General features: G+C 43.4%; 1 protein-coding gene across 1 annotated transcript in view; it reads right to left on the bottom strand.

Annotated features, from left to right (window-relative positions):
• Crim1 (cysteine rich transmembrane BMP regulator 1) overlaps positions 1-23054 on the bottom strand; it is a gene marked incomplete at its 5' end in the record, with an annotated part of 180500 nt that overhangs the window by 91770 nt on the left and 65676 nt on the right. The window contains 2 exons of the mRNA XM_027426062.1: positions 4223-4343; positions 5362-5604. Of these exons, the coding sequence (XP_027281863.1) occupies positions 4223-4343; positions 5362-5604 (364 nt within the window). The remainder of the gene's footprint in view (positions 1-4222; positions 4344-5361; positions 5605-23054) is intronic.

The raw sequence follows: 23054 nt of genomic DNA on the forward strand, positions 1-23054 counted from the left end.
TCTACATGGTGGCATCTGTGCATGCACACACACCATGCACACACTCACGGATACTATAAGCACAAAGAGGTCACAACCCTACAGGGCATTCCACTTTTCCTTCTGTTACGGTGCAGTAGTGTTCAGACCCTGATTAAGGCCCCGAGATGCTAATTCTCATCTTTTTCTGTCTTTTCTGACAAAGTCTGAGTTAGCTGCTGACATCACATAGTGGTACCAACAGGAAAGGACTGAAAAACTTCAGTGTGCCTGCAACTCTGCACCAGGTTGCTGAGTACTGAGAATCGGTCAGCAGTTAACTCTTTGACATGTAAGAGTGAAAAATATCTATCACCCTCGGGATGCACTTCAGGAGAACACAAACAGAAGAGCCCAAAATGGACTTTGGGCCATAAAGTGAAGGCAGGGATGCTGCAAGGATCTGCTCTCACAGGGCCCAGGGATAGGAAGGAAAATCAGTGTGTATCCGTGGCAGAAGTAGGGAGTGTTATCCCGCTGTAATAAGAACACCCAGAGAGTGGAGTCTGTCCCGTGTAAGACTTCACCCGTGTTTGATGAATGAACCGTTACGTTATGAATGAGTGGAATAAAAGCACACAACTTAAGAGGAAACTCACAAGCTGAGCAGGAGCTCACACAGTTGGAGAAGCTGGGGGCCTGGCTAGGTCAAACAATCTTGCTAGGAAAAGATGAGGTTCCCAAGCCCTTTGTTGAATGCATGAAAGTACAGTGAATCCTCGAAAAAAGCGGTTACTCTCAGTGAAGAGTAAATGTTTACACCACACTTTCAGCTATTTCCCCCTTCTAAACCCCAGAGGGCTCTCCTGACTGAATTCTCTACCAATTAGCTTTGCTCTGAGCTCTTAGCAGTGGTCTTTACAAGCAGATGAGCAAGTCAAATGATCATGATAGGATTTTATGCATTCTACGCAGTGTGCCCGAAATATAGTTCTGTTGTGCTATTACTATAAATTAGGCAATTTTCTTTTTATTTCTATTTTTATATGTTTGCTTGGGCTTTCGTTCTTTTATCACAGTGTGACCTATAAACTCCTCTAATAAGAGAGACCCCAGTTAATATGCTAAGCTAACCAGAACAGGCTTAAGACAGCCTGAGCATACATGTTCTGCTTTTACCAATATTAACACACACACACACACACACACAGAGGACAAGATGACACAATTTATGACCTCTAGAAACACCCTTCAGCTAGTGAGATAAGACTTTATGTGTGTAGCAATGGAATAAAGGTGCAAGGAAATCTACGATTAATTGGCAGCATGGAGAAGGATATACATGGAGTTCCCAGGGGGCAGGATAGGTATTAGTTGAAAGATGAAGACCTTGTGGATAAAGTGGGGTTTAATTGGAATCCTGCAGGATGAATGATATGAGAGAAGGTGGAATGGAGAGATAAAGATTGACTCTTGCTGTGCTAGGGAGGACAGTGTTGGGGGAGCCAGGTCTCTGTGGTACTGGAATGTAGCAGAGCATAGAGAAAGGGTCTTGGAGCAAGTGCAAGGCTTTTAAAGTGAGACACAAAACAGTAGCATTATGAGTCATGGGAAGAGGATAAAGAAATTACAAGTGTTCTTTCCATGCATCCATGCATCCATGCATCCATGCATCCATGCATCCATCCATAAATACAGGCTGGCTAAATTACTCCTGTGTCCTAGAGATCACAAATACCCACATTTCTTTGAGAATCACAAAGAAAAGTGGAGACAAAAAATTAAAAAAAAAAAAACAACCTAATGATTTCACTGTATTACAAAGGGTGTTATAAACAGATAAATGAGGAGTTACAAGGGAGTAGAAGGGCACACCAGCAATATCTGAAAGGGCTGAAGATGGAAAACACTTTCAAGGGAAGAAAATGTAATCCTCAAAGAGGGCAGATGCTGCCCAGGTCGAGAAGAGAAAGGCAGAGAAAGCCCAGTGGAAATACTGGGCTCCTGAGCATGCGGACACTTGGGGAGAGCACTGATGGGGCAGGAACAAAGGGTGAGTGTGTAGCAGGGAAGGAGACAAGCATGGGTCACTGCCTATCTAACACACAGGAAAGTAAGAGCTGTGAGAACGTAGCCCTCTCTGCAAATAATTGACAGTGGGACTTGGAACAACTTCCTTCTCCATGCTTCTTCAGTTCCATCATTAGAGGCACATTTACCTTGGACCATTCTCCAGCTGAGTGCCCAAGTCAAAATTACATTAATACAATAATAACCACCCTCAGGTTTCTGTTTACTAGACTCGCAGAAGCTTAGATGAAACAGAAGGCATCCAGTGCAACCTCTGTTCCAATGTAACATTTCTTCTAAGCACGGCTGGCAGGCAGCCATCCAGATGGGAAGAGATCTACCCAGTGCCAGGACCTCAAGTCTGCCTCAAAAGGCAGCATGACTCACTGCTGAGTGTTATTAGTTGTGAAGTTTTCTTCTTAAACTGAGATTTACTGTCTTCCTACAGCTTCTATATGTTTCGCCCAACAAAAGTGACTGGGAAAAAAAGTCCCCTGTACTGCCAAGACACATGAGGTGCTCAATCACAGTCGAGAAAGTGAGCTCCTGGTCCTTTACTCAAGGACAGGCTTAGTCTGGATTAATTAGGTTCTCTGACACAGTGTACTGTCTTCCTTTCCATGAAGGCTTTGCAGGAACATCTGTGACTACTAGTATTGCTCCATTGTCTTTTTGCTGGTGGTTGGCTGTACCTATGTGTGCGTGGGTGTCCATCCGCTTTCACACAGCTTCACATAAATACGACATTCTCACTTGTGGTGACTCCCTCCCACCATAAAATTATTTCATTGCTACCTCATTAACTGCAATTTTGCAACTGTTATGAATTACAATGTAAATATTTGATATGCAGGGCATCCGATATGTGACCCCCAAAGTTTGAGAACCACTGGTCCTGGTCTAGGTGGCAGGCAAAACACAGCTCTGAGTGTGTCTGAGATATCACTGCTAGAGAGGATTATCTAAGTGGGGGGAGCCCTGCCATGAATGTGAATGGTACTACTGCGTAGGCTAGAGGCCAGAGGAACAAATGGGAGAAAAGAGTTCCCTAGAACAAAAAATCTCTCTTCTGTGCTTCCTGGCTGTCATGTGGTGAACTGCCCTGCCACACCCTCCTCCCATGACAGACTGAAACCTCCAAGGTCATGAGCCAAAATCAATCTCAAGAATTTGGTCGAAGCAAGAACCCCAACTATCACATGCTTACTTTCATTATGCACTACTTATATTCCTAATTCATAAATCCATTCCTATAACCATACCTACCCATGCAGTAAATCTAAACACTAAATGCCAAATGCTTGGCACTGGGGCTGGACTGCAGCAGAGGTTATGGATGGAACTAAATAAGGAAGGGTTTCAGCTCTTGATACTATATGAAGAACAGAAGTGGTAAGAAATGAAATGTCTTTATTGCAAAGATGACATAAAGGGCTACAAAAGATGGAGGGGGCAGTGACGACGAGGAAGAGGGATGGGTATCACGGGTAAGGGGAAGCAGACTGCAAACCCAGTTTCCCTGAAAACCATGTACCGTTGGCCAGCATCACTGTGGTACTCTACAGACTATCAACAGCAGACCCAAGGGCTCTCACATTCTAGAGAAACCTCGTTCTACCGTGTTCAATGGATGCCCTGTTTCTAAGGTTAAAACGATGGCAGCTTATCTCCCCCAGTTAAAGGACAATGTGTCTGTCCTTTAACAGAGTTCCTGTTGAGACTTCAGACACCCCTTTGCCTCAGTAAGAAATAGGCCTCGGGAGATGCATGACTCCAGATGTCCAGAGTTCCTTCTGACGAGCTCTTTGAGGCAGGCAGTGTTTCATAACACTGGGCACTTGGCTTCAATACCCACAAGATCAAATGGCATGCCTCACTATCACAGACCCCTGATTCTGCTTCCTAATCCATACGCAGAGGGGAAAGCTTGCCCACCTACTTCCTAGGCCTCCAAGTGCTTTCAGGAAGAGTCTTAATCCTTAAGATTAATGGCTTAACCTGATGACACCTGGCTTTGATGTACGGAAAGACATATGTAAATAGCGAGTAATAGTAACAGTCCAGCGGTTTCTCCAGAGAAACAGGCAGGGATTGGGTTTCCCAAGGGAAAATGAGCTACAGGCTTGAGAAACTGTACCAGGGATGGTGCTAGCAAATAAGACAGAAAGGAAACTTGAACTGGTGACAAACCAACCTTGCCGGCAGGGTACAGCAGCCATCCGCTGTGAGCCGCACTTGAGTTTCGTAGCTGTCCAGGGGGCACACGGCCTGCTGGACAGGGGGGCACTCCACGGTGCTGCAGTCCACGCTGAAAACTGAAAGGGGCAAACAGAGAATCACCATTTATTGTGACATCTACTTGAATTTTGAATCCCCAAATGAAATAATGACTCTCGACAAATGTCCAAAGATTCCTTGCTTCCCTGAAACCCAGGGGGCCCTTCTAGTGTTTTCCTTTCAGTCAATGCTAAAGAACGCTGGTATGATTCAAACAGAGGACAAGAGTCAGGATGAGAACAGAGTGAGACCATGTGGTAATATGGACGGCGATGGACAGCAAGAAGTGCTTCTGACAGAGCAGTTCAAGGGATGGACAAGGGATTTCTTTGCCTGAGACATTTACCTAACATTAAAACTAAAATAAAAAAAAAGGGAAAAATATTTTAAAAATTTATCAGCCATTAGAAACTTGCAAAGAAGAACCCACTGCAACCTAGATTTAGTCAGAGACTACATTAAAAATACTGGCACAAGGGCAAGGCTGTTAGATAAACTATAAAGCGGAAAAACAGCTGAGACATGACAAGAATTCCAATACTGGCAAAGAAGGTGTGTAAACAGTCAAATGACACAAGCATGCTTCGAAGCTAAGGCGGACGGGGAGGGACTGTCAAGGAAGAAAATTGGGGCTGTTCCCTTATAAAACATCTGCCATTCGGATGGATGTATTTATCCCAAAGTAACTGTGTTTTATATATGACTGCTTCTCAACGTAAAACTTCCAAGTGACAGATGCATCTACAAACGAGGCCTCCGATTGCCTCTTAGGGATTGAAGCAGGTAACTATAGTACCACACTCTTCCCCCAACGGTGTCTTCAAACACACCTGAAGGAAATAAAGATGAAAGAGAAGAGGGCTGGCTCTCTCTGTGATGGTGCTCATGCACCAGGAAATTATCCGTCTGGTTCTCCGATTAAAGTCCTGATGTGAAGATACTAGCCCCAAGAATGCTCATTTTGGTGGGAGTGGGCAAGCCCTGGAGAACCCTGGAGGAGGGACCTGTTGCCCTCTGATGCTAAGGGGCGATGCTGCCCAGCCAGCTGGAGCATACCTGGTTTGCACTCATAGAGGTCACAGCACTCTCCCGGCTTCCCTGAGGCCTTTGACACTAGAATGTTCAGGTATCCTGGCTGGCAGACTTTGCGCAGACAGCCCGCAGGGTCACACACGCAGCGGCTGGGTAAGGGACAACACTCCCCGGGAGGAGCATAGCCCTCAATCAGAACGGAATCTTCAGGGCAACGTGGAGAGAACTGGACTTCACAGCGAGCCTTGGAGCAATCTGGCTTCTCTTCTAAATGGGAGAGAAAGAATTTAGCTCATGCCCAGGGCAGTGTGGGGCACTCTTGTGGGAAGAACAGATCGTCCCAAGTCTAGTTACTATCAAAAGAGCAGGGCAGCAAAAGAAGTCTGTTGAAAACCTTCAGGCTCAGTGTAGCCGACCATGGGGAATCTCTCCCAAGAGCTGCCCATGACACCAAACACACAGGCCTGAAGTTCCATCTCTTGTTAATGATGAACAGCTAACACCAACTCCAACGCTCAAGGGGATGCAAAGGGAAGACCTCAAATGGCGCAGACTCTGTTCTAGACTAACTGTGAACCCAAGGGTCTTGAGGTTTCTTTTATGATAGTGACATACGTTAAAAACCAAAACAGCCACAAATCAAATTGGCTTCTCCAGGAACTGAAGACAATGTGAACAATGATGGGCATGAGAACGATACCCACAAAGGAGTTTGGATGCGGGGAGCTGATTAAGATCTGAAATTCTATGAGGTGGCAGCTAAACAAGACCATAAGCCAAGTTCCCCTATGATTCTCCTACACGGCATGTCTCAGCCAACACTCGCTGCATGAAGCCCATTTCCCTTTCAGTGTAATCTGCTGACCCACGGAGGCACCTCAGTTTCAGAGATAGGAAAGTAACAATGGGCATTACCCAACAAATACAGGGTTGATCAGCAGGGCCCTAGCTTGTTGAACCTCGGTCCTCAGGCCATTTTCTTGGTTTAAGCTTTTAAGAGATCCAAGGCCTCGAGGAAAAGACTGAAATAACCTAAATGACACTACTGAAGACTGCGACCTTCGAAGACGACCAGGGTGTTGGAAAGATGTTGGTATTGGCACATACACATACACTCCAATGGCACATGGTATTGGAGAATACACTTCCTTAACCTCTAATTGACTTTGCTAAATTAAAACCTAGAGAGAATCACAGAACAGGATTAGAGTCAAGAGGTTCCATAATTGTGTGTGTGTGTGTGTGTGTGTGTGTGTGTGAGAGAGAGAGAGAGAGAGAGAGAGAGAGAGAGAGAGAGAGAGTGCATTCGCACGTGTGTGTATACAACAAACAACAATAAAAAACAAGGCAGAAAACTCAAGGAATCTGCCTAATTAGTGAAAAAGCAAGAATCTAGGCATGCCACCTTACATTTCACTCAGCTCTGGATAATAACTGTCATTCCCAACCAAGCCTGTTGCTTTCTTACTCTCTCTCCCAAAGGTCTTGGGTAGCAGGGTTGGCCCTGGGATTCCTGATACTTCCGGGACCTCCACTCCCCAAAGGCAGGTGTTATGGCACCTGGCTCTTCCTCTGACCATTTTCCAACCTGGCTGCCTCACCCCTCACTTCACTGGCCACCTTCCTTGTTTAACTACTCCAAACCCACAGGAGGAGACCACTCATGCTTACAGTCCTAGAAAACGCATTCAGAAATATTTACTGAGCGCCATTGATTTAGCAGTTTGGGACATAACCAGGAGAGAGAGGGGAGGGGGAGAGGGAAAGATTAAGATTGATTCTTGCTCTCATATGGTTTACAAGGCAGTAAAGGGTGACAGAAAAGTGATCAATATTATAAATAGTAACAAAGAGTGGCAAGTTCTCTGGGGAGGCAGAACAGAGCAAGGGAACTAAGAACCTGTAGAAGGAGGGGCAGCCAAGAGGTGCAGAACAAACATGCAATGAGATGTGAGCGATACCTAGAAGCGCCTTCCAAGAAAGAGAACCGGGTCTCGATGGCGGAAGGGGTCCGCTCTTGCAATAGTAAGGCTTTGGGAATATAACAGGGGACACCATGGTGGAGTAAGAGGTGGAGAAGGTATCTGGAGAGAAGAAAGAAAGAAGCCAAATCCAGGCACTTTTTACTGCAGTAAACAGTGTGTTGGACATGGAGATAACTTTGTTGTTAAAGGTCATGTGACTTGTTTTCTGTCACTTATGGCTGTGCCCTGCTTTTCCTATTGGACAGAATGCTACTTCAGTACACCTCTGCTTCAGTCAGGGGCAACATTCAAGTGCAAGCCTCATCCCTTAAAGCAGAGTGGAAAGTGAAAACGGCCTCTGTCCTAAGAGCAAACTTCAATCTCTCTCTCTCTCTCTCTCTCTCTCTCTCTCTCTCTCTCTCTCTCTCTCTCTCTCTCTCTCTCTCACACACACACACACACACAATCTCTGACAACCCAAGTATTCTCTGAGTTACTATTTGCTCCATTTTACAGGTAATGAAATCAAGGTTCAGGCAGGTCAAGCTAACTAACTGTCCAGGATCACACGGCTCGTGAATGGCCTGGGATGAACTGACCCTGGTCCATCCGGTTCATGAACTTCTGGCATGATGTGACTCCTGTCCTAGGAGTCCTTGGTGTTGGAGGTGTTAAGCCTTGGCCTTCCCGTCTTTCCTCCTGAGCTGATTTATATGGGCTCAACTTCTTTCCTGACTGGAATTGTGGTTTCTGTTAGACCCTCATAGCTGAGCTTTCTCCTCTCCTGGGAACCACAGAGCCTACAACCACGTGCCTGGGCCACACAAAGCACCTAGCCACCTACTTTCATACTACAATCCCTAGGAACTACTTTGCATAGGAAAGATGTGTCAATGTTGAGGAATCTGCGTTGAGACACCCACCACCACCATCAGTATGGGGATCCTCACAGAGTTGAGAAAGAAAAGGTTAATCTTGGAGATGGGGATCAACTTGGTTTTTGTAAAGTACACCCAGCAAACTGCTTCTCTGGCAAATGCTAACACTGATTTATAATAATGAAAATCTTAGCTCTACCTACAATAGCACCAAATTACTTTTGGTGCTACATTTGCTTTTCTGTTACAATTGATTCATTTGTTTCTTTGAGACAGGGTCTTATGTAGCTCAGACTGTCCCAAACTAGCTATGTAGGTGAGGAAGTCCTTGAACTTCTGATCTTCTTGTTTCTTCCTCCCAAGTGCTGGGACTGTGGTGTGGACCACCAGGCTTTGTTTTATGAGATTCTGGGGGACCCAGCCTAGGACTTGCTGTAAGTGATGTTAAGTATTCCTCCAACTGAGCCTCAGCCTTACATTCTCTTATATTTGTATTCTCTCTGAAGACTTGGCATATATAGTTAAGGCTTTTCAAACATATTCGTCAATGTTTTTTGTTCAAACCCAACTCATCAGCTCTTGCTAGTTACTAACAACTCTTAATACTCCTTAACATTCTCAACACTATCTTAAAGTGGGTGCTGCATGACAATGGCATATGCTTTTGCAACACATGTTGGACAGGGGAGGCTATCTAGACAGTGTTAAACATAAGTGGACATAAGTGAATCAGGATTTTTAACTTGGAAGTGTCCAAGAATGTTGAGAATTAAGGTTTAATCTCACCGAACACTATTTCAACTTTTCTTGGAACAATCATACTAGCATTCCCTTAACTAATACAATCAACTGGTATATGTTAAAGCATCCTTTGGATCCTTGGAGAACACCCATTTTAAATGGTTTTGTTGACTGAGGCTTCCTAATAGCTTAAGAGTTTAAAACTTAAAATTTGAGTACAGTAGTTACTAGAGTTCATATAGTGGATATAGTTACATGGGCTCTTTCAATGAGGACTTTTGTATTGTATCTTTTCCACTGCTGCAAAAGACTTTTTGTTTTGATACAGGGTTTCTCTGTGTAGTCCTGGCTGGCCTGCAACTCATTATATAGATGAGGCTGGCCTTGAACTCAAGAGATAGGCCTGCCTTTACCTTCCAAATCCTGTGATTAAAAGTGTGTGCCAACACACCCAACTATTGCAAAACTATTTCATAAGCACAAAGTTAGCTATTCTTTGATGTTTACATATAGCTTTCCCATAAAACTACCCTAAAGGAGGCAGATTCCTTAGTTATTATTCAGGTATCCATTCATCTTTCCTAAGTTGTACTTTAGCAGAAGATACAGAATTCATTTAAAACCCCAAATTCCCACCAAATTCTACTGACAAGGCTTCACTCTTCAGGCTTTGTGTACTCATCAATTCCTTTACTATTGGGGACCTTTTAGTCTTTCGGATTCCTGTCAATGTTACTGAAGAATCTCAACATAAACACCAAATTCACTTCTTCTCCTCTTGTTTTCTTATAAATGAATAAAAATATGACTTCCACATTGTAGCCAGATACTTTTCTGGTCATGTTTTAAGTTTCCGATGCATTCCTCTCAATGTGATGTTTTGAAATAATTCAACATTTGTTTCTTCTTTTGAAGTTTTTCAGAAGATTTCTATAAAATTGCTATAGAGCTAAGTTGGGGGGTGGCAGGGAGTTTTCCTTTTGTTTTCATAGACTGATACTCATAATGCATGGTGTATAATTTTATGTTTTTGTTAATTTCTTGAGATTTTATGGTTTTGGTTTTGCACATATGTGTCAATATATATTTAGTAATCATATATGGCCATTTTTGAAAACATGAGTATTTGAATGTTAACATGAGTATTTGAAACATACTCTCTATTTATTGAACATAAACACCCATCCTTGACATCAACCTTAATTCTGAAACCTCCCATCATCTGTATCTTGTACTTTTGATCTGACTTCTGCAAACTCTTCCAGGAGCCAGTAATTTCTCACACCTCACACTATTTACCATCACTCTTCAAACCTGGGCTATTAATATGATGACAGCAGGCATACAGCTCAAGTCTTATATTTTGGTTGTGGGCCTAGCCTTTAATGGCTGAGCCATCTCTCCAGCCCACATTTTAAGTCTTATACTGAGTTGGTGAACTGTGAAATTACGCTTTCAAAGAATTGAGGTTTGTGAAACATACAGATATTTTCTTGTCTTATAACTGTTAATAGCTGCTTTATTTCCCACCTTTCAACAGATTACCTAGCATATTTGCGTACTCAGCATCGAGCACACACTTAACTCCATGTGTTACCATGGCACCAGCAACTGTTGTTCTGGGCCCTTCTTTTTCAGCCTTCTTCAAACACGTAAATTCTCTTGGAAATCTTTATTTATTTTTCTACATCTCTCTTGCTCATTTCTCCACTGAATGAAAAAGATGTTACTTTTGAAGTTTAAAAGTTTATCTATTTGAAAAGAAGTCCTTTAATACTCTTTCCCAATGGCACCTAACAAATCTATATATGATACTTAAGCTAATTAACAAGCTTTTATGTCTGGTTGTCCTGGTAATGTTGCAACTGGCATCTTATAAAAAAAAATTGCCCTGGATATAGGAAGACTAAAGTGACAATATGACTCACAACTGAAGTAATTAACAAAAAATAAATTAGTTTCACCATATTAGTAATCTTCGTTTGACAATTGATATGGTTTCCTGGTATAAAATGATGTCATAATAATAACATGCAAAGTATCAATCAAACTCAGTCACTTGAACTTCCATGACTAGACAGTGGTTATTTCTAGGCCTTTTCCAGGACCATATACCAACAGAGAAAGTAAAACAACAACTCAAAAGCAGTAAATGTATTTCAGTTTTCTGATTAAATCTAGTTTTAAGACAAAGGAACAGCTACTAGATGGGAAGAGGGGAAAAATGAGATTTTAAAAGAAAGAGGTAAAGTCACACAGCCAGATTCTTGTCATTCCTGGGTATTTTGTTGAGTTCCATACATCTGATATTGAAGTCTTCCTTCTACTTAAAAATCTCTTCACATGGTCACTTCAGACAGCAGCAGAATGTTGCACACTAGTTACTAGAAAACCGGAACAGTTGACTATTGAAATTTCAATTTGATTGTTGAAGAGTCAACTGCACAGCCAATGTTGCTGGGTCCTCCCCCAAACCAACCCTGATTCCCTCTGCCTGTATGTACTAAAGGCATAATAAAGGTACATACCACTCTGAGACATCTCTGGGAGTTCCAGTTACTCCTAAGATAACTGGAAGGACCACAGTTTTGGATTGGATTTGATACTACAGACTTGAATAAGGACACAGAGTGTGAAGTCAAGAGGCTAAGGGCCTACTATACTTGTTTGCCCCAGATCTCAATGTGGTGTCATTTATACTCTGAAGACTGGGAACAGCTGTGGCATTGACCTTGGGTGTCATAGGGACCCTCAGCCACTTGATAGAACCTGGGGATAAATCCTGTGATAGCAGACTGGTCTATGGAGTCCTCTGTGTCTGTCTTTCACTCATTCAGTTGACAAACATTAACTGGATGACCTGAGCAGGGAAGGAGCAAAGTCCTCGCTTTCTTGGATTTATAGCTCTGAAGGAGAGAGGCATTCAAACAAACGGCTTCTCAGCATAGTGCCAGGCGGTGATAAGGGCTCTGAAGTATAATCAATGATATCAAGGCGCTGCATTACCAGCAGAGTTCCTCTGTATAGCAGAGCAAGAGAAAGCAGGGCATGGTGGCACATGTCTACAATCCCAGAACTCAGGAGACAGTCAGTCAGGTTGGTAAGTTCTAGGCCAGCCTGGTCTACACAGTGAGTTCTAGGCCAGCTCCTAGGGAATGTGTGGTAGGAAATGAGAGGGGCACATGAATGCAAATAGTAGGCAAGAATGTTCCAGCACCAAGGAAGAGAGAGAGAGAGAGAAAAAAAACTTTAAGGCAAGGCAGAACAGATTCTAAGTATGAGTGTATACTTCAGAGTTATGAAGAAGAAATCTAAACTGATGGATAATTAACATGTAGAAAATACCAATAAAAACTCACAAGGTGCCAGGTGGTGATGGCACACGCCTTTAATGCCAGCACTGGGAGGCAGAGGCAGGCAGATCTCTATGAGTTCAAGACCAGCCTGGTCTACAAGAGCTGGTTCCAGGACAGCCTCCAAAGCCACAGAGAAACCCTGTCTTAAAACTGAGAAAAACTGCCCTCCTCCCCCACAAGGAAAAATAACTCAGAAGGCAAACATTTTAATGGATAATATTTCCCATAAGGGATTCAGTTGCCATAGTCATCTCTACCACACAGATGACAAGGCAGACCCAGGGAGGCTAAGACACTTGGCTGAGGACACACGATGAGTGGCTGAGCTGCCAAAGTCCACAGTTCTCTCTCTAGTCCATAAAGCCCAAAAAAGAAGTTCTGGATTTGGCTTGTCTAGGACTTGTACGTCTAGTCCATGGTGAGTGATGGTTTTGCTCAAATGCCCAGTCCAACATGACTTTACAATGGTCAGGGAGGTCTTTGGTGAGTGCTCATTGGTGTACTGTCACTTGTCCTGTTTCATTTGCTCTTAGCTATAGAGACAGCATTGGGCATAGCATTTCCCTGTGTGCAGTGTTATTCTGTCCTGAAAACTTCTATAACAAATGCAATGCATGTGTCATCCCTCTGTTTCAAAGTTTACAGGCTGACTCCTTTAAAAGTTCCACTGGTGAATTCTTTTCATTCACATTCCATGATTTTATCATGACCTTTTTTGGCAGGCTTTGCTGTGAAGACTTGCTCCACACAATCATAACCCCAAGGGGGGAGAATTAGGCTTTTGTTGACACAGTCCCAGAAATACTTCATATTTTAGCTCCTTCAGAAACACCCACGGTACTTTCCCAGTTCTTTCTTTGACTCTGAAGCTGGATTTTAACAGCAGCAGAACCTACATAGGGCCTTCCCTCGCTGGATTATTAAAGATGCCAAATTAAAGTATTTTCAATTGCCTAATAAAATTCCCCAGTGCAACATAACTCAGACTGGATACACAGAAGAAAACAGTAAAGGACCTACACAACTACAATATGTATTATTTTAATTCAGTGCTTCTAAACTCTAGCTGCGCATTAAAATCACTCCAGAAGCTTTTGAAACAAACAAACAAACAAACAAAACCCAACTGCCTGGAAACCACCTCACGCTAATTAGATCTGAATGCTGGGAAGGAGGCGGGGCCTGTGCTTGTATTTCAGCAGCTTCCAGGTGATCCCATTGTGTTCTTCAGTTAAGAAACAGCCCCGACTCTTTCGGCAAACTGAAAATCATTACAAGGACATTCACTATAGATACAGAGTTTGACCAAGGGCCTTCAAACACTCAAGGCAAAGCATGGGCACAAAAGGGCCAACCAACCCTTCTAGTCTGGCCAGCTAAGGAGCTCCAGTCTGTATATATTACACTTCCAGACACATTTAGGGGCCCCTGAACCTCATAGCTTTCCTAACCCAGGATATTGCTGACCTGCTAGAGCTTACAGATTTGCTACCCTCGTGAGGCCCCCGAGTCAGCAGCAGCAGCATTGCTATGAAGTGGAGCTTGCTGGACGTGTGTTAATTGAGAGGAGGGCATGGCCCTGAGACTCCAGCTACACTTCTGCAGCAGGACACAGTGAAGTCTGCGATGGGCTGCCCTAGTGTAGTGCTTTTCCGTGGCCCCCAGGATCAACATCACCACTGTCTCCTAGGCGTTTGCCAGAAATGAAAATCCTAAGGTCCACATCTGATGTAAAGAATCAGAAACTCCGGGAGTGAGGCCAAGGAATCTGCGTCTCAAAACCTCTACAAAGGTTCACTAGAGTAGTCACTCACCCCTTGTCTCCTAGCAGAATCCCCTGGGAAACAAAACCCGAAAGCTCAGCGTGCAAGCGTCCGTCCCACTCCAGCAACGCAAACTTTCCCAAAGACTCCAAAGGCAATGAAAATGCAAGGTGTGGTCAGCACACCTGTGCGCACCCTTGTTCCATGATCTCAGGCAACTCAAAGCTGCCTTAGTTCTTAGTAAATATGACCCAACCAGCCTTCTCCAGAATCTTCTTTGAAGAGATGAGAGTTACCTGAGAGGCAGTAAAAACTGAGGTCACCTTTTGACCATGGGCAGAAAGGGCTGGGGGACAGGGAAGAGACAGACCCCCGAGTGTGAATTGTGTGCATTCTATTCAACTTTAAACACAGTTTGCATGTGGCAGGAGAATTCTGAGTCGAGAGAAACTGTGTATTGCGTCATCTGTTAATTCATACCAAGAAAATATATTCAATTTACTGCCAGACAGACTTACCATTCAAACAAGTATAGTTACATATTCATGCACCGTAATGAATTCCAAAATGCTACAATCTGTTTTGTTTAAAAAAAACAACAACAACAAACTCTGGCAATGTGATAAGACCTAAAGGTAGGTTAGAACCAAATGTTGGTTTTAAAATGATGAATTTTACCTAATAAAGCCACCTTCTGTAAAGACCTCATCCCTGCTTGTCGTATGTTAGTGCTGCACCACTCCCACAAAGGAATCGGAATTATTAGGATATGGACAAATGGTGACCGAATAAAGAAAGTCTAAATGAACTAAATTCGAAGTCAGTTCAGCAGCATCTTAAAAACACTTCCTCAAAGTTTGAAAATGTCAAGGAGGTGTAAACATTAGAGAGAGCTCTTGGGGACAGGTCCTACCAAGAGGCCACATCTATTACAGAATACAAACAAATCCTCAGTTTTGAGCATTCAGAGACTCTAGTTGCCTCCCAAGCTTAGAGTCCCCAAGGACTGGAAGCCGGAACTTTCATACAATGATGACACTGATTTGACAAGAGCACAATAAAATGCCAGATCTTAAATGTGAGAGAAGGAAGGGTCTGGTGTTACTCAGCTGTAAAATGTAGGGCCTGCACTTGTGGGTGTCGTCAAAGAACACACTCCAGCCAGCTTCTAGGAGGATTTCCCACTCAATCGGGTTCCAAAGCCCTTGGCCTCGGCTCATTCAAGAAGACCAATACATGCTTACTGAATGAAAGGGGCAGCCAGTCACATCCTTTGAAAACGACAGTTTGTAAAGGCTCTGAAGTTTCAGTAGTACAAGAGAAAATGTAAAGACGCACGTGTGCGCGCGCGCGCGCGCACACACACACACACACACACACACACACACACACACACACACCAAAGAGAAGGCATTATCAGTAATATGATCAACAAGTTCCTGGGTCTCATAGGTGATATATGGACTTTTAAAAAGTCTTGGGAAGTTCTTTAAAGACAATTTTGTGGGGATATGAGACCTTCAGAGTTGTCCAACGACATCATTTAAGTGAAGACTTACGCGGGGCTCAAGCAGCAGGAATGAGGGGAGTAGGACAGAACATGCTGCTGTTATTCTGTCCCCACTGACGACAGCAGCAGAAAATAAGGAAAATAAGGAACAGCAGGCTATTTAACTGTTCAACTGGTAGTTCTCACGAGGGTTCACACATGCTGGACACAGACGTGGCTAAAATTATAAATAGATGCTTGGAAAAATATTTTGACCATTTTTTTTCCTGCCTCCTTCTCTCTTTCTCTTTTTAACTTCCACCTCATGGAAGATAATCTGTTTGTTTGAACCATTTATTTGACACTGAACAGAGATTATTTTCAGCTGCTTTGGTCCATTTTTATATAGGAGTCAGTATAGCCACAAAGGCTTAAGAAACAAGAACCGGGTTCAAACCTTTTGTAACTAGTTGTGCCATATTCGACAAATGGTTCTGGGATTGGAGTTTCCTTAGGGTTGTTATCAGCATTATAAAGGAGGCTGCAAAGAAGCCGTGTGCATGGTGTGTCTCAGTGCTCAACAGCCAGCTGCTTCTTGGTGCCATCACTGTACCACTATTACTTACTAGAACAGTCTAGGTAAATGCCCGAATGCACACATACATGAATGCATGCACACATGCACCCTACACACACACACACACATACACACACACACTCTCTCTCTTTCTCTCTCACCACTCACCTCTGCTACCCTATATAAACTACACATTTCATAAAGCTTCAGCACATTCATGTGTTGAGATACAGTACTCAACAAGACTGGCTTGAAGAGTAGCAGAATATATATTACTTCCTGTGACATAGAGCAAGCTTTAGACAGTGGTTCTCAACCTGTGGCTCATTGACCCCTATGGGGAGTCCAATGACCGTTTCACAGGGGTCCCAAAGACCATCAGAAAACACAGATATCTACATTACAATTCATAAGAGTAGCAAAATTATAGTTATGAAGTAGTAACGAAAGCGATTTTATGGTTGGGGGTTACCACAACATGAGGAACTGCATTAAAGGGTGAAGCTTGAGGACCACTGCTTTTCCTTAGTTATTTTAAACCCAATGCCTAGTAGGTGATCTCAGAAGACAGACAGGGTCACTGAAGTTACTACTACTGACAATGTTAAGGTTGATTATGAAGCACAAACCCCACTGTCCCTACATAGCATAGACTGTTCCAGTCATCTTAGGAAGCCAAATGCTTCTGTTTTATCCACTCCTTTAAAACTGATTTGAGGGAGAAAGAAGAACCAGTGAGAGTTCTCCACAGGCTACTTCTCCATACTTTACTCTAGGTAGGTTGATGTGCCCCTGCTTACAAAGATGTTAAATTGATGAGTGGCCACATGATGTGACCAGGCATCTACAATAACAAAGAAAGGCTGACAACATTATACACTAACGCAGGGGTGCTCTGGGCCTCTGGGCATAGCCTCAGTTCTGCCTCATGACTCTTCCTCTGAAGATTTTTCCACTCCTTATGGACTGCTTCTTCAGATCCCACACACACTTCCTAATGAGACTAGCATTTGGGGCAGGCCCCTGAACAGGCCCCACACTTCTATGGCATCTTTGTGTCCTCTGTGTACCCACTGAATACATGCTGGCCCACAGCGACCGCCAAGAGGGCACTGGAGACTACAAGTATGTGGACTGCAGCTGAGCAAAGGGATGTGTTGACTTTCCACCCTGAACTACAACTTGACCTGGAGAGAAAACAAAAATATAGTGATGTGTATTTTTTTCCCAGAAATGATAATTATAGTACTCCAAACTTCAACTACCAAAATGGAAAAGCTACTTCAAAAAATAATTTATTAAATGGGCACTTATATTCATGGGAGCCCTTACATGGAAGTTATACTTTTTTTTTTTAACCCCTCTCTTTGTAGCTAGTCAGGGCTGGGCTCCTGACTCAAAGCTGTCTTTCGGTGTGTGTGTGTGTGTCAATAGCTCTCTCATGGATCACAGTTAATATGTCTTTTTAATATCTTTTCCCATTTTAAACATACCAACAACTTAATAATCACAGCTTATCCATCTGTCGGATCCAACATATCTGAGGAGGAGTGTGAAGTCTGAAACACTCCTGGTACTAAACAGAGAAGGTGCAGTGTCCAGAATCCTCCAGGAACAGCCCAAGCATCCTGGCCTATTTTAATGCTTCCTTGATTCCTTGGTCCCTCCATTCTAGCCAAGTTCCTTCTGAACTTAGGATTCTCATCAGGGTACATGGGATGTGACTTCCATTGTGCTGACTTCTAACACTTACTGGTTCTCACACTGGAGTATTCCAGAAGGCTTTCTGAAACACAGAATTTCAGCCCATAGTCACTGGTGGGTTTGGTCTGCAGTGGGCACATCTGCTGGAAGACATTAGTCTCTCAGAAACTATTTTTCCTCCCTTCTAGGACAAGTGCTTGCTTCGTCTTGTCTGCCTGCCTCTCCAACATCTGTAGAGTGGAACTGGCTGTAGGTATTAAAGAGCATGCTTGATGGACTGAATGGAAGCTCCATCCCATCTCATACTCTTCCAAACTAACCAGTATCTCATATCTTTCTGACACTATCACTCCTGGAGAAAAACAAGACAGAGGACAAACTCAAGGCTGCTGCTACAGTGAATGCTATACCAGCTTCAGTGCTGTGACTCTCAAAGTAGTTAAAGGACATCCACAAACAAATCTAGCCAGAATGAAAAGACAAGATAATTTATAATGAACTAAAATATACAAATTCACACTTCTATAGGTGGGAATTTGTATTAATTTGCTAGGGCCTTGATGCTGAAAATTAACTTCACAAATGTTTTAAGAAACTAATTCCACAAAGTGCTAGGAACCTAGGTTCCTTTTATCTTTTTGCTTCTCAAGCAATACTATGTAGCTCTGGTCCATACAGCATTCCAAACAGTGGCAAAGGGGGAAGCAAAAGACAGTAATTTTAGGTATCAAGGTTCAAGATGCTGTTACATAATTACTTCTGCTAACTATAGATCAGGGCTTAGGCACATGTCTTCACCCACTTGCAAGAGTGTGGGAAATGTTATCTTTATTCTGTGTGGCCAAATCTCAAGTGACAAATTTCCATTTCAATAAGAAAATGAGAATGGGCACATGGATCCCAGCAGGATCAACCAGATCTTCTGGCAACGTGTCCCAAAAAAATTTATCATTTGGACATTGGCTGTTTCTTGTCCTTTTGTTTTGTTTGAGACAAGGTCTCACTATGTAGTCCTGACTGTCCTGGAACTCACTATGTAAATCAGGCTGGTCTTGAACTCACAAGAATTGGCTTGCCTCTCCCTTCCTAGTGCTGGAATTAAAGGCATGTGCCACTACACCAGGCTTATCTTATGCTTTTTAAGAGCAAAAGTAAACAAATCATTTTGAAGAATTGCTTGAGAAATACTCAAACTGAACTCAAATAAGCTCTCCACCTACTCATTAAGGGTACCTAGAAGACGCGTTTCCTTTCACCAACTTGAAAATTCTTGATAACCAACTACCATGTAATCCACCACAGTTAAGTTGGGTATTTTAGCTAAAATGAAATGAATGAGATGAACTTGTCATTAGTGAAATAATCTATAAATTTCTTGTGAAATAATCTATAAATCAGAATTTAACAAATAAATTTAACCCTGTAATTACAGTATGAAAAAAGGGGGTGGACTGCAGACTTGAAGATTTAATTACAGGATAATGGATGAATTAGTATGTGTGTTTGTGAATAAAGATGTAGGACTTCATTGCTAAAAGTAAACTAGTCTTCATCAGAAATTCTTAGATATTTATGAAGAAAACAGTGGCTTAGAAAGCCAATGACCTCCTATTAGAATGTCACTCAGCTAATGGCCCAAAGCCAAGTCCCCCAGGGAATTCTCTACTGATTTTTACCAAGACACAGTCATTCATCATCACCCTAAACTCCTTGGCCTTCAGTCTGTAGCTAGCATCTCCCCCCCCCCAAGTTATTCAAATCTCTCATATAATACTTAAGACCACTTAGAATCTAGTGTAAACAAGATTGTAAAGCTCCTTTATCATCAAGTCAGATAAACATAACAAACTGAGCCACAACAAAAATGGCACTTTATGAAAGTGGTATGGCTGAGAAGGTCAAAAGAGCAACCTCTAGATGTGGCCAGTTGTGGTGTGGTCCACTAGCCAGCTGCTGACAGGCTGCCCCACCCCAACAGAACGAGAGCCTCATCTAACACAAATGCTAGATATTTGAAGGAAGGCCTGCTGAGTCTGGATGATCCTTCTTGAGACTTGAGCTCAAGGGAGACAGCTCCCAAGAAAAACTCCCTCTGAAGCTGCCTAATTGCCAGGGTGTTTAGAGCTCTGGCACATTCCCTAACCCCTTCAGAACAGAAAGCCTGGGCAGAGGCAAGCAGAAACTTTAACTAGATAAAATGATAAGGCTAGCTGGGGAGATGGTAGAAGGACTCATATAATAACCATCTATCTGCCCCTGGGGTCTTGGTTTGGTATGGTGCCCACCTCTGAACGTGTTTCTATGTGCAGAGCCCCTGCTCCTGCCTCCTCTTAGGCAACACTGCCCTCATTTAGTTTGGCTCCTGGATTTTGTGGTCCTCCTGAAGTCATCTCCTTGAGAGGACTGACAGGCTATCCTGACCCTAAGCAAATGCTTCTGCAACACCTATCTTATGCTCTGTGCAGGCCTCTGGCCTAGTAAGTGAGGGACATGGAGCCAGCCTTCCTCTTCTATGTGCCCCACACCTGATCATGTTCTTCCTTTTTCTACTACTACTACTGTTTCCTTTATTTATACATTCTCTCATTCTCAGGGATATCATATTTTAAATTTTAAGTCTGACATCAAGACTATCTATTCTTTGTCCCTGTTGTAACTGCAAACAGAAAAACTTGTCTTGAAGAGGAAAAGTAATATATAGAGAGGCTTTGGGGAAAAAAGGAAGTGGAAAAGAGAGGGGACTGAAAGGAGGAGACGGTGGGAGAGAGGGAGAGGAGAAGGAGGAGCAGGGAGGAAGAAGGAAGAAGGAGAGGGGTAGGAGGCATTGGGAGGGATACAGGCAAGGGATAATCCCAGAGGGTTTCTCTGGGCATGCTGGGGCTTACTGCCTTAGTATATTTTCTAACAGATTCACAAGCTACTTTTTCCACCTGACTCACTGCCCACGGGTGAGGAGCACTAGGATTTACACCACCTTTTCTTTGATTCCTGGTTCAACTTGGAGATGGCAGTTTTTCAGTCTTCCCCATGCAAGACACTTCCTCCTTGGCAGCTAACAGAATCCCATCAGCCAGATTACTCTGGAAAACATGCACAATATTTGCTACCCATGACTCTTGGCATATACTGGGGGTGGGATTTCATCTGACCTTTTCGAGGCTTTACAACAGATTTGAGATCTGTCAAACAGCCCTCGAGGTGAATGGTTGTATTAAAAGACTGTTCCTAGGACTGAGACAGGCGAGGAATAGAAAGGAGATTCCAGTACAGGTTTGGAGGAGGTCTGGCACAGGGGAAATGTTAGGGGATCCACAGGGATGACCCCAATTAAGAATCTAGGCAGTGGTGGAGAGGCTGCCTTTGATGCCCTTCCCCTATAATGAGATTGATGCCTACATTGGTTACCATCTTAGAGCCTTCATCCAGTAGTTGTTTGAAGCAGAAACAGGCACCCACAGCTAAGCACTGAGCCATACTCGTGGAATTCAGTTGCGGAGAGGGAGGAGGGATGAGCAAAGGAGCCAAGACAGTGCTGGAGAAACCAGTGGAAACAGCTGACCTGACCTAGTGAGAGCACTGAGACCCTAGTTGTAAAGCTGGGGAACCAGCATTGGACCTAATCAAGCCCTCTGAATGTGGGTGTCAGCTAGGAGGCCAAGACAGTCTATGGGACCACTAACAGTGTAGCCAGTATTTATCCCTAGATAATAAATGATTTTGGGAGCCCATTCCCTATGGAGGGATACTATTGCAGCCCAGATACTGGAAGGAGGGCCTGAGCCCTCCCTGAAATGATATGACAAACTTTGATGGTCCCCCATGGAGGGTCTCACTGTCCCTGGGGACTAGGTAGAAGGTGGGTTGGGGGGGTTGGTGGGGAGCATGGGAGGATGGGAGGGCGAGGGTATGGGCGCATGGATATGCAAATAAGAGTGCTTCTAAAATAAATAAAAATGTTAAAACAAAACCAAAAAAAAAAAACCAACCAAACAAACCAGTTTCTATGATTGCTGAACCTCCTCTACATAAGCAATGACAATAGAGGAGACTCAGGATTTCCCAAAGAAGTCCTGTGGTTACTTGATAAAGGGCCTAATTGATGCACCACACCACAAACTACAACTGCCCTAGAGAGTGCCATTTGATTCTGGCCAGCATGCTCTGGGGACCTTTCCAGAAACTGCTCTCCTTGGTTTGTTATACATGCATTTCAGTGACTCAAACTACTGCCAAGCACAAGCATAACAGGGTTTTAATTAGTCCCAGATTTTGGCTTTCAGATTAAACAAAAAAACCCAAACCGGATCACTTTCTGGGACCCCGTTATTTCTCTTCACCCGCAATGTGGGCTCTCAGCGCTGACTATGTCATCAAGAAGAACCTTTGACCAGTTCTTGACTTCCTACGTGTGTGATAATGAGCTAAAAACAACCGGGCTGTCGGCTTGTCACTGGGGGAAGGCTCCACTCCTGCACAGCTGCTGCAGAGCGCATCTGATTCAAATTACAAAGCACTGCACTCTATGCTCTCCTGGGCCAGTGTGTCATGAATAACTGAATCTGTGAGTACTAAATCAATGGACAGTGAGGGTCCATTGCGCTGTTTTCTGTGCAATACATTTTTAATAAATCATGGTTGTTTGCCTTTAGCATAACTTACCGTCTAACTACAATACCCACTACCCAATTAAGAATGCACCAGAAGGCTCCACCTCAGCAGGGGAGAATGTTGGCTCTAATACTGTAGCACTAGCAAGCCTCCTTTAAAAGTTATTATCACATTTATTTATGTGGGTGTGCGGGTGCACGCCAGGGCATGCTTGTCAAGGCCAGAGGACAACTTGAGGGAGTTGGTCCTCTCCTTCCAGCACGTCTTTCCAGGGATTGCCCTCAGGCAGTTAGTTAGGTTTGCTGGCAAACTTCTGTACCAGCGGGCCGTCTCACAGCGATGAGCCTCCTTTTGAGTTAGAGACAGATTATCAATTAGCAATGCCAAGAGCACTTAATCTTTAATTATGCCACTGTAAGAAAAATTAAGAAAAGTATCTTTCATACTGAAAAGCAACTTAGACTAACTTCTAGTCATGACTTATTACAAGTAAGAAATCCAAGATGAACTGAGCAGAAATTACATGTAAAGCTGGTCAGGCTGTTCAAGTAAGTTTAAAGTAATACACACACCGAACAATGCCTCTCTCAGTGTTTCTAATTCAACTGTTTATGAAAACTGCCCAGAGCCACTCCCT

Source organism: Cricetulus griseus, chromosome 7 (genome assembly GCF_003668045.3).
Source record: "Cricetulus griseus strain 17A/GY chromosome 7, alternate assembly CriGri-PICRH-1.0, whole genome shotgun sequence".
Classification (NCBI taxonomy): domain Eukaryota; kingdom Metazoa; phylum Chordata; class Mammalia; order Rodentia; family Cricetidae; genus Cricetulus; species Cricetulus griseus.